This window comes from Poecile atricapillus, chromosome W, assembly GCF_030490865.1.
Source record: "Poecile atricapillus isolate bPoeAtr1 chromosome W, bPoeAtr1.hap1, whole genome shotgun sequence".
Lineage (NCBI taxonomy): Eukaryota > Metazoa > Chordata > Aves > Passeriformes > Paridae > Poecile > Poecile atricapillus.
In genome coordinates this window covers 11,173,338-11,187,635 of record NC_081288.1, presented here as the reverse complement: position 1 = coordinate 11,187,635, position 14,298 = coordinate 11,173,338, and the positions used below count along the sequence as shown (strand labels likewise).

The following is a 14,298-nucleotide window of genomic DNA, read 5'->3' as shown; positions in this document are numbered from 1 at the left end:
CCTGTTCCCTGGTACCACTTGGATGGGTGACACCTTCTGAGAGCCTGTCCAAGCTGCTGCCAAATTCAGGAGAGCCAGTTCCTTCTGCTGCAGCCCATGTTCTTCATCCTTTTTATTACAGAATTCTCTCTGGGCATTTAAATGATGATTTGACTGTAGGCTTTCAATTTCCTATTTTTTGGTGTATCACCATTAGTTCTCTAAGTAGTATTTCAATATTGGTCTCATTAAAACCTCAAGGAGAGATAAAACTGCCTCTTCATACACTTGTTTAGCTATATAAACAACTTTTGCTCCCCTTCCCAGGGCCCTGCAGAATAAGAATTTTAGGATACTGCAAATAACTGCTTTAGCCTCATTATTACTTAATGTTTTGTTGGCCTGTGTGTCATATGCACATTTTATCAGATATGATATGATAACTAATTTGAAGTTATGATGTACTATGATGAACAGAACAGAAATGAATCCTGCTTTCTGCAGAGCCCTTCTACAGATTTCATCCATCCATGAAAATCTGGACAAACTATTTACATATATGTCACAAACAAGAAAAATACATACCTATATAAAGACATAACATTTCATATACATTTTAAAAATCTGCCAGCTCACTTCTCTGCAATCCCTCTAAGGTCTGAATCATGGAAAATTCATTTTGCTGCATTTTAAGTCTGAATGTCATGGAATACTTAGTCAAAAAACTTACCCATTTTCACCACAAAAGTAAAAAGATTCATTTTTGGAAAACAAAATTCAGTAAAATGTTGCTTGGAACTGATTTTATTCCTCCTTTTTACTTCATAAAGAAGTTAATTGTGCATCTTTTTTCTGTTATTTTTGGTCAGACTGACCAGCCTACTGGAGCAGGGGGTATCTTAGCAGCCCTACTGCAATGTTATTACCATAATTTTTCAAAAAATAACTTTTCTATATGTATAATCTCATTGTTGCTTTTATGACAGATAATACAATAGCACCAAATCTGGTTTTGTAGGGACAGACACTTGTAGAGACCTATTGTTTATACATTAATTGAAAGTACTTCAGAAACAGAAAACCACAATATAGCCCAAACTCATGCCAGCTTTGCCTAGCAAAACTAAGAGTTGGGCTGAGACTTACTCTCATCTTGCTCCAATATACAAAGGATGCAAAGGTCAGTGAGCAAGAAGATTTTTTTAATACGAAGGAAACCTGCCAAAGAAGCCAGTTTAGAACTTCTTAAAATGTTATGAGGGTTGGGGGAAGACGTGGGGTTGGAGGTTGGTTGTGGTTTGATTTTTTTCTTTGGTTGTTTTGGATTTTTTTTGTAAAAATGCAGTTTTTGGATTCTGAATTCTTTTGCTCACATCCTTCACTACTAAGATTGTTCTGGGGGAAAACTGCCAATGGCTTTCAGGTCTACTAGGAAACCAGAGCTCTGCCCCAGCCCTTCACCCCAAGAAGAACTGCTGCGATCTTCAGGAACTGAAACCTGAGAACTGCAGCTATTTATTGACAGAACCATCCTTATCCATCGGAGGAGCCTCTGAGACCTGCACAGCTGTCTCAGCTGGCCAGTTTCAGAGCCACAAGGGATGAGTGGGCTTGTGAGCCCCTGGCCCAACATGTGCCTGTCCATAGCCCACCTGCGACAGCCCTGGGCAGTGCAGCTCTGCACTCAGAGCACAGAGCACCTGCCAGGATGGCATTGAGCCCTCCTCCTCCTGCTTGGCAAGGCTCCCTGTCCACAGATGAGAAACCATTCCGAGTGCCAGCGCCGTACCTGCTCCTATCTCCATCTGCAACCAGCTCTGGAATACTCTCTCTGTAGTCTAACACTCAGCTCCAGATGGAGCTCACTGCTTGTCGGGTTCCCTCACTTTGCCTCTGACTTCTCTGACCTCAGCTACAATATTGTGCTTTTTTAACATGACCAAGATCTTTTTTTTCTGGTCATATTTCTTGTTTGCAACTTCGTCCTAGTAATTAAGGGGATAGTTGGATGCTTGACTCCCTTGAGTCCAATTCCATTTTAAGTTTTTTTAACCAGTGAAGCACCTTGTGGGCAAATTTGCACTGCTGATCTGGAGTGCCTATCATTTGGACAGAGTGTCTGTCAGCTCTCATAGTCAGGGCAATGGCCATTCTGCACACAGCATTAGCATTCTGCAGTAACAAACAGTACTCAGCCTTTCCTGTTTAAATTCCTGATAGTTCTGTCTCATCAAAAAACATTTCCTGTTTTTGTTCCCTTAGACAGTTTTATCAATGCATAGTTTTCTTAATCTGGGTTCTCCAAATTCTTGCAGCAGAGGCTCACAACTCAGTTTTACAGTTCTGCTCAGCCAGGGATATATCAGGATCTTCCAAATATCCCTCATGAGAGAAGCTTGAAAACAGCATCTATTTTCTTGGGAACAAATCCTAGATGTACTAGCCAGAACTCAAAATGATGGAGTAAACTGTGTAGAGTAGTTTTCCAGATTATTCAATCAGGTGATCTTGTGACAGACAAGGAAGAATTAATTTTGCCCACTGGAAAGAAGAAACTATTTGGTTTTTTTTTTCTAGCTTCTTTTACCACTGTCTCCAATGTTGTGCAATGCAAAGCTACAACCAAGTCTTACGGATATTGATGACAGTGATCATCTTTCCTTACAGTGGACCTGCGATTTGGCATTAATTATGTTGACAGTGTTTAGCTAATGTATTTTATTTCTATTGTATACATATTATTGATAATAATATTTTTAAGACAAAACATTTCTGAACATATTTTCATTTTTTTTACAATTAGATGTCATGACTTTTTTCACCTTAGTGTTTTTATATAAACACATTACTTGTGTTGCTTAATTTCATTTTGTTCACACAATCGGCTTTACAAACTTTACTCTAGAAAAGAAAACCTTCTTTCAGGATCCTCCTCTGGCACATGTAGGTTTTTTGGGGGGGTGGAGGGGTGAGATTTAAACAGATAAACAGAGTACTCCAAGGCAAAACTGCTTTGCTTTCAAAGTAAATATTATGTTCAAAATGCAATTTATAATACCAGGCACCATTAGACATAATGTATTATTCAGCTGAACACCATAATTGTATCCAATTCACAATAAAAATTAAAAATTAATAACTTTGCTACTATTGATTTTCTGTATTCTGCATAGATATGAGAAAAATTAACTAGTCTACTAGAGAAAAAAATGTAACAGCCCATTATTTCTACAAGCTTTAAGGACATTGGACATGTAAACAAACAATAGTATGAAAAACATTACCCAGGAAACTTCTACTAATTTATATAAAAGCAAAGCAAATGCCAAAACAAACAAAGGGGCACTGGAATAAAACCAAATATGTGCTGGGTTTATGTGTTCCTGTTTGCAAGACAAAGGAAGTAACATTCAAAACCGCTATTTCCTGCAATAAGGCTCATACCTGCTTTGCTCTGAGGAATTATTACTTTCAGATAAACAAACAATATATAACCAGTCTTGTCACTGAATTAGAGAATACCCTGCATATCTATCCAGGTCTGTGATGACACGAAGTGTTATGCTTTTTTTAGGCCATTTAAGGAAAATTAAATGAGAAAATCACTCAGTCAACAAAACCATGACATTTTGAATGGAAATAAACTTAGATGTTCCTATTTCAAGTTCTAAACTTTAATTGTATCTTTCCTACCAAATAACTCAGGATCTAATTCTAGACAAAAAGTATAGTAAGTATAGTATATTTTTCATTCACCTAGTAAAAGCAATGTTTTTGCAACACAGTGTCAGCATAATTTGTTTAACCACAAAACAGTTTTGAAAGATGCTGAGGAGTCTGGCTGTAGATCGGGAATGCACTTAAACACATGTGTAACTTGAAGCACTTGAGAAGCTCCAAAAGAGAAATTCTGGCTGTATTTACATACAGTAATGGTAAAGTAACAGCAATAGTCACATTTCCATTGACTCTAGTGTACCCAGAACCACAAACTTCATTCCTTCCAATAAAGCGCCCAAAGCTAAGGCTTGTTTTATTTATATTAACTATAGCTCAGGAAAAAAGACAAGATGTGGCATACACAAGCCCTTCTTCAGAAGATGCAGAATTCAGAGATAATTACAAGCTGAGAGTAAAAGAAAGCATGGGTGTAAGTATAACTCCGGATTGAATCTGGGACCTGAGAATGAAAGGAACATTTTGAAGATTCAGCAAACATGTAAACATAAAATCACAGCAAAGGCCTTCCTTCAGACCTGCTTTGTGCCAATGCTCCACAACAATCATGGAGGAAGTCAGGCAGTTTTAGCACTTTGTTTCTTGTCCATCTTTTGTATTCAGGAGAATTCTTAAGAGTTATAGAACAAAAATCCCAAGGTCTAGTATTAGAGTCTCTGTCATTGTACTTAGGGAGATAAACTTTGATAAATATTTCAAAGTTATTTTACTTGGTATTTATAGATCAGCATTCACAGTTGTTCAACATTCTAAAATGGAAAGATCACTGCCATAGCCCACACATAAACAGTTGCAAAAATAAAAAGGACTTATTAAAAAAGCACTTTTCATTTCTATGTAAATATTGTTCAACTTTTATTTGAACAAAACAAATAATATTTATTGGATAACATGGTCAAAATCCACTCCTTTCCATCAGTACATTTAGCCTACAATTTATTTTAAAATTACAATTATTGAAAAACTCTGAATTTCCATAAGTAATCAGTGCTGTTCTTTGGTTTGTTGATATGCTTTGTCAGCAAAATCATTACTGGATTTATACTATATTTATTACTGGAATTAAATGTTTGTATTGATAAATTCTAGAATTAATTTATCAAAATAAGTAATGTTCACATATTTTCAAATGCAGTAAAAGAAAACTGACTATTCATGGTATCTTCTGATATGAGGTGCCTTTCAGACCATGTGTGAAGACACTTGGATATGGCAGTCAAAAAGTTTTGTATTGTCTTATAGTTATGTTGTGCTTATCTGAGATAAAAATTGACCATTCCTGCAGCAATTTTCCTGAATATCTCATTTAGTGTAACATCTTATGCAGCTATTTCATTTACTGTACTTTTATGAATCTTTAATAAATATACATTATTGTAAAATAATTTAAAAAGACACCAATTTGTGAAGACCTAGCATTGTAACAGGAAATATTATACTGGTTGATAGTTTTGCTTATAAATGCTGATGTTTACTTCCTACAATTCAAAATGGATACGGTCGCTATAAAAAAAGAGTACACAGGAATTAAATTATTTCCACTTTATAATTTTAATTTTTGCTGGTGTGACAATAGCGCATGAATGTAATTATTTATACATCTAATTTTTATTAACATGCAATAACATTTACAAATAAAACAGTGTTTCAGTGATGCTTCACACTAACTGTAAAATAATTTCAGTTTACTAATATGTACAAAGGAAAACATAACGTAACTGCCTGGATCACATCCCAAAAAGCCATGTATTTCATGATATTATAGGTTTAGTTCATTTTTTGTGGTTTAATTTATGTATAATCCATTTCTGTTATGGATATATTAAAGACATTATGTCCTGAAATTTTACAGGATTTTGTGCTGGCCTCTTAGCACTGTGGAAACAAAAGTCTATCTGTGTGTGTCTCTCTTTCTCATATAAATTAATACAATCCTTATTAATAAAGTGCTCAATTTTTCAGTTAGTTTTTCCTTTATTTATACTATGAAGTCTATACCATGATTAGTTCATTTGCATATAGTTTCTTCTGCTATAACTACTCAGAATTAAATCTAATTAAATCTAATATGGAAATATTTCAAAAACATGCCAACTTCACAAAAAGACATCTGCTTTGCTGAACATTTATTCCTGGTTCTATCATATTCTAGTAGAGGACTTACCTACAGTGTTTTGAACATTGAAATCAACTTAGATATTTGCAAAACTCGTTGGAAACCCGGTCTCTTGGAAAGGCAGACATAAAATGAATGAAGTGTCAAATTCCCCTCTTCCCCATTGCTCAGCCTTCTCCTAGCAAAATACATGCAGTCCACCTCCAAGGACCTCTGGGTTACATGGTGTGCATACACAAAGCTGATTTTCTTCCCACATCACTGTAATTACACTGCCTTCATTAAAATTAACAGAATTCTCACTGTTTATTTCAAGACAACAGTGAGTAGTAGGCTGTGCACAGAGCTCACTGGCATACACAGCACCCCCCTCACACAACATACACCTTGGAATCCCCCAGGGCGCTGACAACAATTATTTGCATCCATATTTACAAGCACTATAGGTGTTAGCATGCCACCAAGCTACAGCTTAATCAATTCAGTATTGCTCAGCTACAGTGCTGGGAAATTTTAAAGCCAAACTTGTTTTGTGGTTCCAAGAAAAATTTCATTTTGAATTAAGGGTATAAAATCTCTTAGTCAGAAAGGCCCTTCACAGAGGTGTTGCATGAGCTCTGCCCTGTCATTAGTGACATTGCTGAACAGAGACATTATCCTAGCTAATTAATATACCAAGTATCCACTATCCATTAATTAATCACAGTAATGTGAGAGAAGAATCAGCGTTGTGTATTCATACAGTGTAATCCAGAGGTTCTTCAAGATGGACTGCAAGCACTTTGCCAGAAGACTAAACAATGGGGCAGAGGGGTCTTTGACATTTAATTCACATGGAGGGTTTTTATTTGCTCTGTTTAATTACTTTTTCATCTGTTTAAGTTTCAAATGGTGTAATACAGCTGTTGTTTTAGATTCAGAAAGCCAACTGTGTCCCGGGCTGCATCTGGAGCAGTGTGGGCAGCAGGTCAGGAGGGGATTCTGCCCCACCTTGAGCACTACATCCAGGTCTGGGGTCCCCAGCACAGGAAGACCAATGGACCTGTTGGAGCGAGTTCAGAGGAGGGATACCAAGTTGATCAGATGGATGGAGCACTGCTTCCCTGAGGAAAGGCTGAGAGAACTGGGTTTGTTGAGCCTGGAAAAGAGGCAGCTTTGGGGTGACCTCATTGTGGCCTTTCAGGACTTGAAGGAATCCTACAAGGAAGAGGGACAGGGACTTTTCTCAAGAGTGGATAGTGACAGGACAACGGTGAAGGGGTTCCAACTGACAGAGAATAGGTTTAGACTGGATGTTAGGAAGAAATTCTTTACTGTGAGGGCAGTGAAGCACTGGAACAACATGCCCAGGGAAGCTGTGGATGCCCCATCCCTGGAAGTGTTCAAGGTCAGGCTGGATGGGGCTTTGAGCAACTTGGTCTAGTGGAGGGTGTCTCTGCCCATGGCAGAAGGGTTGGAATGAGCAGTATGGAAGAAACCTTGCACCATACTTTGTGAACATTTTATTTTCTTTGGACAAAAGGAAATTAAATAAGAAAAAATATTATAGTTCGAGCATTGAGATATACATTTAGTTACATGCTTTAGTCAGAAAGTATTTTACCTTGCTTTACTTACTTTTTCAAAGGCAGAAATTCAAATACTTGCCCACTTTCCTCTATTTCTTTTGTAACAACTATATTCAATTTCTCATACATGTTTTTCTGTGTCTGGTTAAAGACAAGAGCAAATAAGATGACTAAATCAGATAACTTAAATTAAAATCTGAAAAGCAGCAAAATAGAAGGCCGAAGACTGATCATTATCCCCATAAAACACTGTATTCCATACCAAACACAAGGAATTTATCTATTAAGCCTATGCAGCAGCAGCTAAAGATAATCTTACAGAAAAATGAGCCCAAGAGCTGGTGATGCAGACTCAAAAGGAGGTCATATCAAACAACAGCTATTTGTTGTTAGACCAAGCAAAACAACAAAATCTCTTGAAATAATCGCCTCTCAGGAATGAGGCCATGAAACACACAGCTCCTGAGCAATCTCACAGCTTCTCAGATGAAGGTAAAAGCTGTACAGTTCTAACTCCAGGGATGAAATAACTGTCTCACATAACCATACTGCTGTGAAGTAATGCTAATCTGTAACTTAGAGCTTACACATCCCCTATCTTTTGGAAAAAAGGGATCATTGCTGTCCTGTCCAAATACAGACTAGATTTATCTATTTAACTATAGTTTCTTTCACTATCTAGTAGACTGTTTTATCTTAGAAGAAAATATTTTCAGACATCAAGTACAGGTCTGTGGTAGCTCCAGATAGTGATTCAGGCCTAATCTGCTCTACTGCACCATGTAAGACATTATTTGGTATAAAGCACTGCACTGACAACCTTGTTCTGAATATTGGGAGTTTCCTGGCCACAACAAAGCTACCACAATCATTCCTCAGCCTTCTTGGGCACCATAAAAAGTTTCTGCTATTCCATGACCATGAGAGCTGCTATGTGTGTGATGCAATCAGAATACAATAATTTATCCCCTGGGCCATTATTGCATAAATAGAACTAAACAACTGACATTGCTGAAAACTGTTGAAAAGATCTATTACCATTTCAAAGAAGACATAAGGAAATAATATTAGTGAATCTGTACCATGTAGTACTTCCACTTCTGAAAACTTAAAAATCAATAGAAATTGGCTTCAAATTTCAAATGAATGCACGTTAGATACTCAGGAGTTGCCCTGTTTTTTGTAATATTGTCCATGTACAACAAGGTACAATTTATCCACAGGTTTGCAATAGGAAAAGGTAGTAGAAAAGTCCTAATTATGAAATAAAGTGGGCTTGGGTTTAATAGAACTAAAAGGACAATTCAGTCTTTATTTTTAAGACTAAGCTATGTGTGCAAAAGAGGAGATACTATACAGTTCTGTTTTTCAGATACAGGGTGATAAAAAGAAAAGGAACTTGGGTTTATTTCATGCTTTTTACCAATGAATGCAGAGACAATGTTAAATGGGAAAAAGGACAGAGAGAATAGAAAATACTCCTGGTCAAAAGTATAGAAGTGTGTTGCATCCTGCCATGTTGCAGCAGAAATGTGTGCTCTATGCACATGATTAAATGAACAAAATCCATGCAAAGTTGAGGCATCCTACTTGTAGTATCTCCATCTTTGTAACATCTGCCGCTCTCATTATCACCTTATTTCCACCTACTATAATCTCTGTTTACTACTTTCTTATCCCTTAATCTGTACTTTCACTTGCAAATATCCTAACCATGTGTTGTTTATCTCAGAAATCATTCTTTATCCAGGATTTCCATATCAGAAAAGTATCCCTAAGCTTATTAATTTTCATCTCTGCTAACTCTGTTCTGTCCTGAGCAGCAGTTGACTTTGCTCCCTCTACCACAGGAGAGGCCAGGAATCCTGAAAAAAGACTAGGTTTCCATATGTGAGATGGACTGGTTTGTAACAGTCAGTACCAGGGTGGAAGTCTGCCCAAGAGTACACAAAATGGACAACTCAGGAGAGCAGAGAAGAAAGAGACGCCTCTCAGGTGCCCTGGCATTTTCCTAGAATTAAAGGCTATCCTAGAAGCAGGACAATTAAGATGGCCAAATAAAATATCTCAGAGATCTTACAAAATCTTGAGAACTGATGGTTTTTGGGATTTCTTTAGGAAAGAGTTCTATACCATCCTTTGCTAGGGCTGAGAGCATGCCTACCAACCAGAAGACGTGAAAAATATTTAAGTTATAGTTTGGGTGTTATCTACTTCATTTTTTACACCATTACTTATGGTTTATTCATTGTCAGCATCCAAAGACCCTTGCAAAGAAGAAAAGCCAACACATTCAATAAAAATAGAACATTTGATACACTTTTCCATTGAGCATTACAGGAAAAAAAGCCTTTTGATTTGCTTAGTATAGTAATAGCTGCATCTGACTTAAAGTCTTTGCACTCTAATGCTAAAACACCTTCTGTGCTGTAAAATGCTGCTCTTTTTGAGCTCATTCTGGGGGCAGAAGTTCTTGAGATTCTATAGAAACAAAAAATCCTAAGGACTCACTGGAATGATGAATCTTAATTTAACAGATTTGCCTTGTAGGCTTTTGTGCCTTATGTTTTGACTGAAGTTTTTTCCGAGATTCACAAAGTTTTATCGGCTGTGCACAGTTTTATCTATGAATTTCAGTGAAATCACTGCTTCACCCCATCGGTGCTCACAGCCAGGGTGGTGGGTCCCAGTCATACCGCAGCTCAGCTGACCTTGGGCTGGATTATCCCGAGGTCCCTTCAACCTCATTTGCTCATTTGTGATCCTATTATCGGGTAACGGGATCTTTCTTTTGCAATCCAAACAGCGCAACATGTGCATGGTGAGGAACCACTTGTAAACATTGCAGTTTTTTTAGCGTTTTTACATTAAAGAGCAAAACAAATCATAAAACAAGCTCTAACAGGTCACAGATGTACTGACCGCCCCAAGCCTGAGCTCTGAGATACGGCAGAGAATCAGTGTCAGGTTGGAGGGGACCACAAGAGGGGCATCTGTTCCAACCTCCCTGCTCAAGCAGGGTCATCCCAGAGCACATGGCCCAGGATTGCATCCAAATGGTGCTGAAGTACCTCCATGAGGAAGGCTCCACAGCCTCTCTGGGCAATCTTCCAGTGCTCGGTCACTGCACAGTGAAGCTCTTTCTCATGTTCAGGTAGAACGATGTGTGCACCAATTTCCTCCTGTTACCCCTCGTCCTACTGCTTGGTACCACCGGGAACAGCCCGGCTCCATGCTCCTGGCACCCCCTTCCCCATTTAAATACTCGTATACATGGATGAAATAAGGTCCATAGGAAAAGAGAGCGACGTGAGCAGCCTTGAGCCGTGAGGTGGGACAGTTCGTTTGGCTTCGGCCTCGTGGGGTAAAGTACTGCTGTAAGAGCCAGCCCTGCTCCTGCCCCTGTCGAAAGCAGAGGCAGCACCCAGTGCCGGCGGGGCTGGGTCCCGAGGTGCTTCCCTGGGTCCCAGCAGCGGGAACAGCGGGACAGGGCGGGAGGGGACAAGGAGCCCGGCTCCTGCAACCCCCCTGGGGTACCCATTGGTAGAGCCCTGCCCGGAGCTCCCCCGCCCCACCGAGCAATGGAACCTCCCGCGCGCGAGCAGTTTAAATTGGAGCCCCACCCTGGCAGGTGCCCGGCGCCCGTGCCGCTCCCAGCCCCGTTCGCGTTCCGCTCCCGCTGTGCCCCCGTTTCCAGCCCCATTCGCGTTCGCATCCCGCCGTGCCCCGGTTTCCAGCCTCGTTTACGTTCCGCTCCCGCTGCGCTCCCCCCATCCCGCCCCCCGCCCCAAAACGCCTCGCCACCGCTGTGCGCACGCGCGGCCGCGCCCGCCGCGCTTCCCGCCGTGCACGCGCTCCCCGCGCCCGCGCCCCTCCTCTCTCCCCTCCCGGCGTGGGCGGTGCGCGCGCGGTCGCGCGCCTCCGGCGGGGCGGGGGCGGTGCCGCGCGCAGCAGCCTCAGGGCCGGCGGCGGGAGCGGCGGCCCCGGTGTGAGGCCTCGGTCCGCCCGTCCGCAGCCCCGCTGCCCCCGCTCCGCGCTCCCCCGGCCGAGCCTACCCGCGCCCCTTCCCGCTCGCTGCCTGCAGTCTTGGCCCCGAGGCGAACCCGGCGTGCGGTGCCCGCGACGCCGCTGCGCCCCAGGTGAGGGAGCGGGGGACGGAGAGAGCGAGCGGGGAGCGCTCGCTCCCCCTCCCTCCTCAGCGCCTCCCCGCCGCTCCCGGCGCCGAACCCCGCCGCTCCGTGCTTCACTTCTCCCGGCGGAGCCAAACAGCCCCTTCCCAAGATGGGCTGCACGCTGAGCGCCGAGGACAAGGCGGCGGTGGAGAGGAGCAAGATGATCGACAGAAACCTGCGGGAGGACGGCGAGAAGGCGGCCAGGGAGGTCAAGCTGCTCCTCTTAGGTAAGGGATGCCGTGAGAGGAGGCTCCTCTTGAGGCAGCCGCCCCGCGATGTTCTCTCGCCTGCCGAGGGGTATACTTTTATAGGAACCCGCCGGCTGGGAGAGGGGCGGTGCTGCCCTCGGACCCCGGGGTACGTGCTCGGGGCCCCTCAGAAGTTTTGGGGTTGCGGAAGGCGCAGCAGCTTCCTGGAGCAGGTGGGCGCCTCGGCTGCTTGAGGGATTGGAGGCAGCGGCCCGGGGAAGCGGCACGGCGTGGGCTGTCCGGGCCCTGACTTCATAGGAAGGGGATAACGCCTGAAACTTTTAACCTGGATTCTCTGTTCCTCTGTTGAAAGGAAGGAAATATGTTACGTTGGGGGATATTTATTCTTAATTTTTTCTTGTAGACCCGGATAACTCCTTAACTGTTGCTGTGAGAGTAAAGTATAGAAAAGTGTCAAAAGAACAAAAGGCAAAGCAACATTCAACTTTTTGGTGTATTTTTTTTTTCGGTTATTTTTTTTAATTTTTGTGTAACTTGCATATGTTTCTGAGATCTTACAACCAAGAAATACCACCCTGATGGAGCTACTAGGTGTGTAATATAACGACTTATAGTGTACCATCATGTGTTCTTCAGTTTTGCTCAAAGTACTTGAAGCTTGACTTTTTGTATATTTTAAGATATCCTTGTGTGTGAAGATAAGGTTATTTTAAAAATTACAAGAAAAAAGAAAGTTAGAATATTTTAGTTAGAATTTAGTTAGAATACATTTGTATAAGACTAAAACTACTGTAGACTGAGGACAGCTGAATGCTGCAAGACTGCATTGAATTAATGTAGGAAGTTTTGCAGTATATTCTGTATAACTAAACCAGACTGGATCCTTCTAATAGCAAGTTAAAATAGCTGTTGAGTTGCAGCTTCCCTCTCAGAGGTGACGTTTTGGGCAAATTTTTTAAATGATGCACAGTTTCTCACTCCCCTCGACATTGATTTTGCTCTCCTGCAGTGCTCTATTCACTACAAACGTAATAGACCTCTTAAATAACTTTCTGTTGCTAAATTCTAAGATGGCTCCAGAAAGGGACAAAAGACTGAGAAACTTTTATTGTAGATGAAGAAATGAAGCAAACCTAGCATGGGAAAAAACAAAGATCCTAATGGTTTTCTAGATTTAAAATTTAACTTGTGAGATAAGCCAGAAACAAAAGCTTTAATTGTTTTCCAGGAAGTGGAAGTGGAAGCCTATTAGTGGAAACCTAAATCTGTTAGGTTTTGGGCTGGTACTGTGCCTAGTCCTGACCACCTTTGGAATCCTCAGTTTGTTGTACAGAAAGGTTTTCCTGTGTTAATAGCAATACTGCTGATATTACTACAGTTTTAAAAAGTGGCAAGGTAACAATTTGTGTCGTGTGGCAAAGCATTTGAAATTAATTTTCAATGTTTTGCCCTTCTGTATGGAACTTGTAGTGCCTGTAATTTTTCATCATGATTCTTGGATATAGGTGACGTCTGTTTAAAGATGCTTTGAACTTAAGAATGGATTTTGTCACTATTTTAATGCTCTTACATACTAAGTCCTATGTTATGAGCTTAAATTTCATAAATTTCTCTGTTTCTAACGCTGGAAAGCCTTTCTGCTGGGCTGTCATGAGATCTAAGAATGTGGAGCAAATGGTCCAATACATGTGGGCTCTCACGGTGTTCTGAGCAGCAGCTCACTTGGGTTAGCATTTCCCTCTCCCCTACTAAAAGGAGGTGTGAAGGCTGGCAGCCTGTCTTCTCCTGGGACCAGTGGTGGGATGATGGTTTAAATAATGATTACCTAAATGTTTAGTGAACTCTGGATGAGGTTTTGTGCATATACCCACAGATGCATGTATGTATTTCACATGTTTTGGAATGAAAGTTTTTCTTTTCCTCTTCCTTGCAAGTCTGTCAGATGTCTTGAATGTGATGTGCATTCTTTATCTGATGGCAAAACTATTTAAAGTTATTTCCACTAGAGTCACTTTCTTCTCACCACTCACTTTCCCAATTGCTTGTTCCGCCCACATGTCATAGTTTATCATCTACTCGGTTGTACTCCTACATCTATTTATGGGTTTGTTCTGCTAAAAAGATACTGGAATAAAAGGAAAAGTACAAATTGTGGTCTGCTGCCAGGAAAATGCAATGTGTGAGTGGCATCTGAAACCCCTTGTTTATGTAGGAAAAGGTCATGTATCAGTACACATATCATTATTGACCCAATAAATTGGATTTATTCCAGCATATATAAAAATTTTATTTTTGCATGGTGATTACAGAATCCTACTGAAGTTTGAGCTAGAATGCTCAATTGAGAGAAGATGTGTTCATAAAATCAGTGTATTTCTAGACCGGAAATTTAATTTCTTCTATTATATACTTTTCTAGTTTTGTTTTTTTAAAAAAAAACCAGAAAATTGCAAGGATTTAATTGAGAGGGATGTGACATTGCTGTACCTGCACCATCACTGTGAACAATATCACTG

The 14,298-nt window shown here is 40.8% G+C and overlaps 1 protein-coding gene across 2 annotated transcripts in view; it reads left to right on the top strand.

Annotated features, from left to right (window-relative positions):
• The first annotated feature begins 11,336 nt into the window (after positions 1–11,336).
• The window catches only part of LOC131591814 (guanine nucleotide-binding protein G(i) subunit alpha-1), a 32,259-nt gene continuing 29,297 nt past the window's right edge, over positions 11,337–14,298 (top strand). The window contains exon 1 of one of the 2 annotated variants that reach the window (XM_058862884.1): positions 11,337–11,800. In XM_058862884.1, the coding sequence (XP_058718867.1) occupies positions 11,683–11,800 (118 nt within the window). In that variant the 5' untranslated portion in view covers positions 11,337–11,682. The remainder of the gene's footprint in view (positions 11,801–14,298) is intronic. The other variant, XM_058862883.1, reaches the window with a different exon arrangement.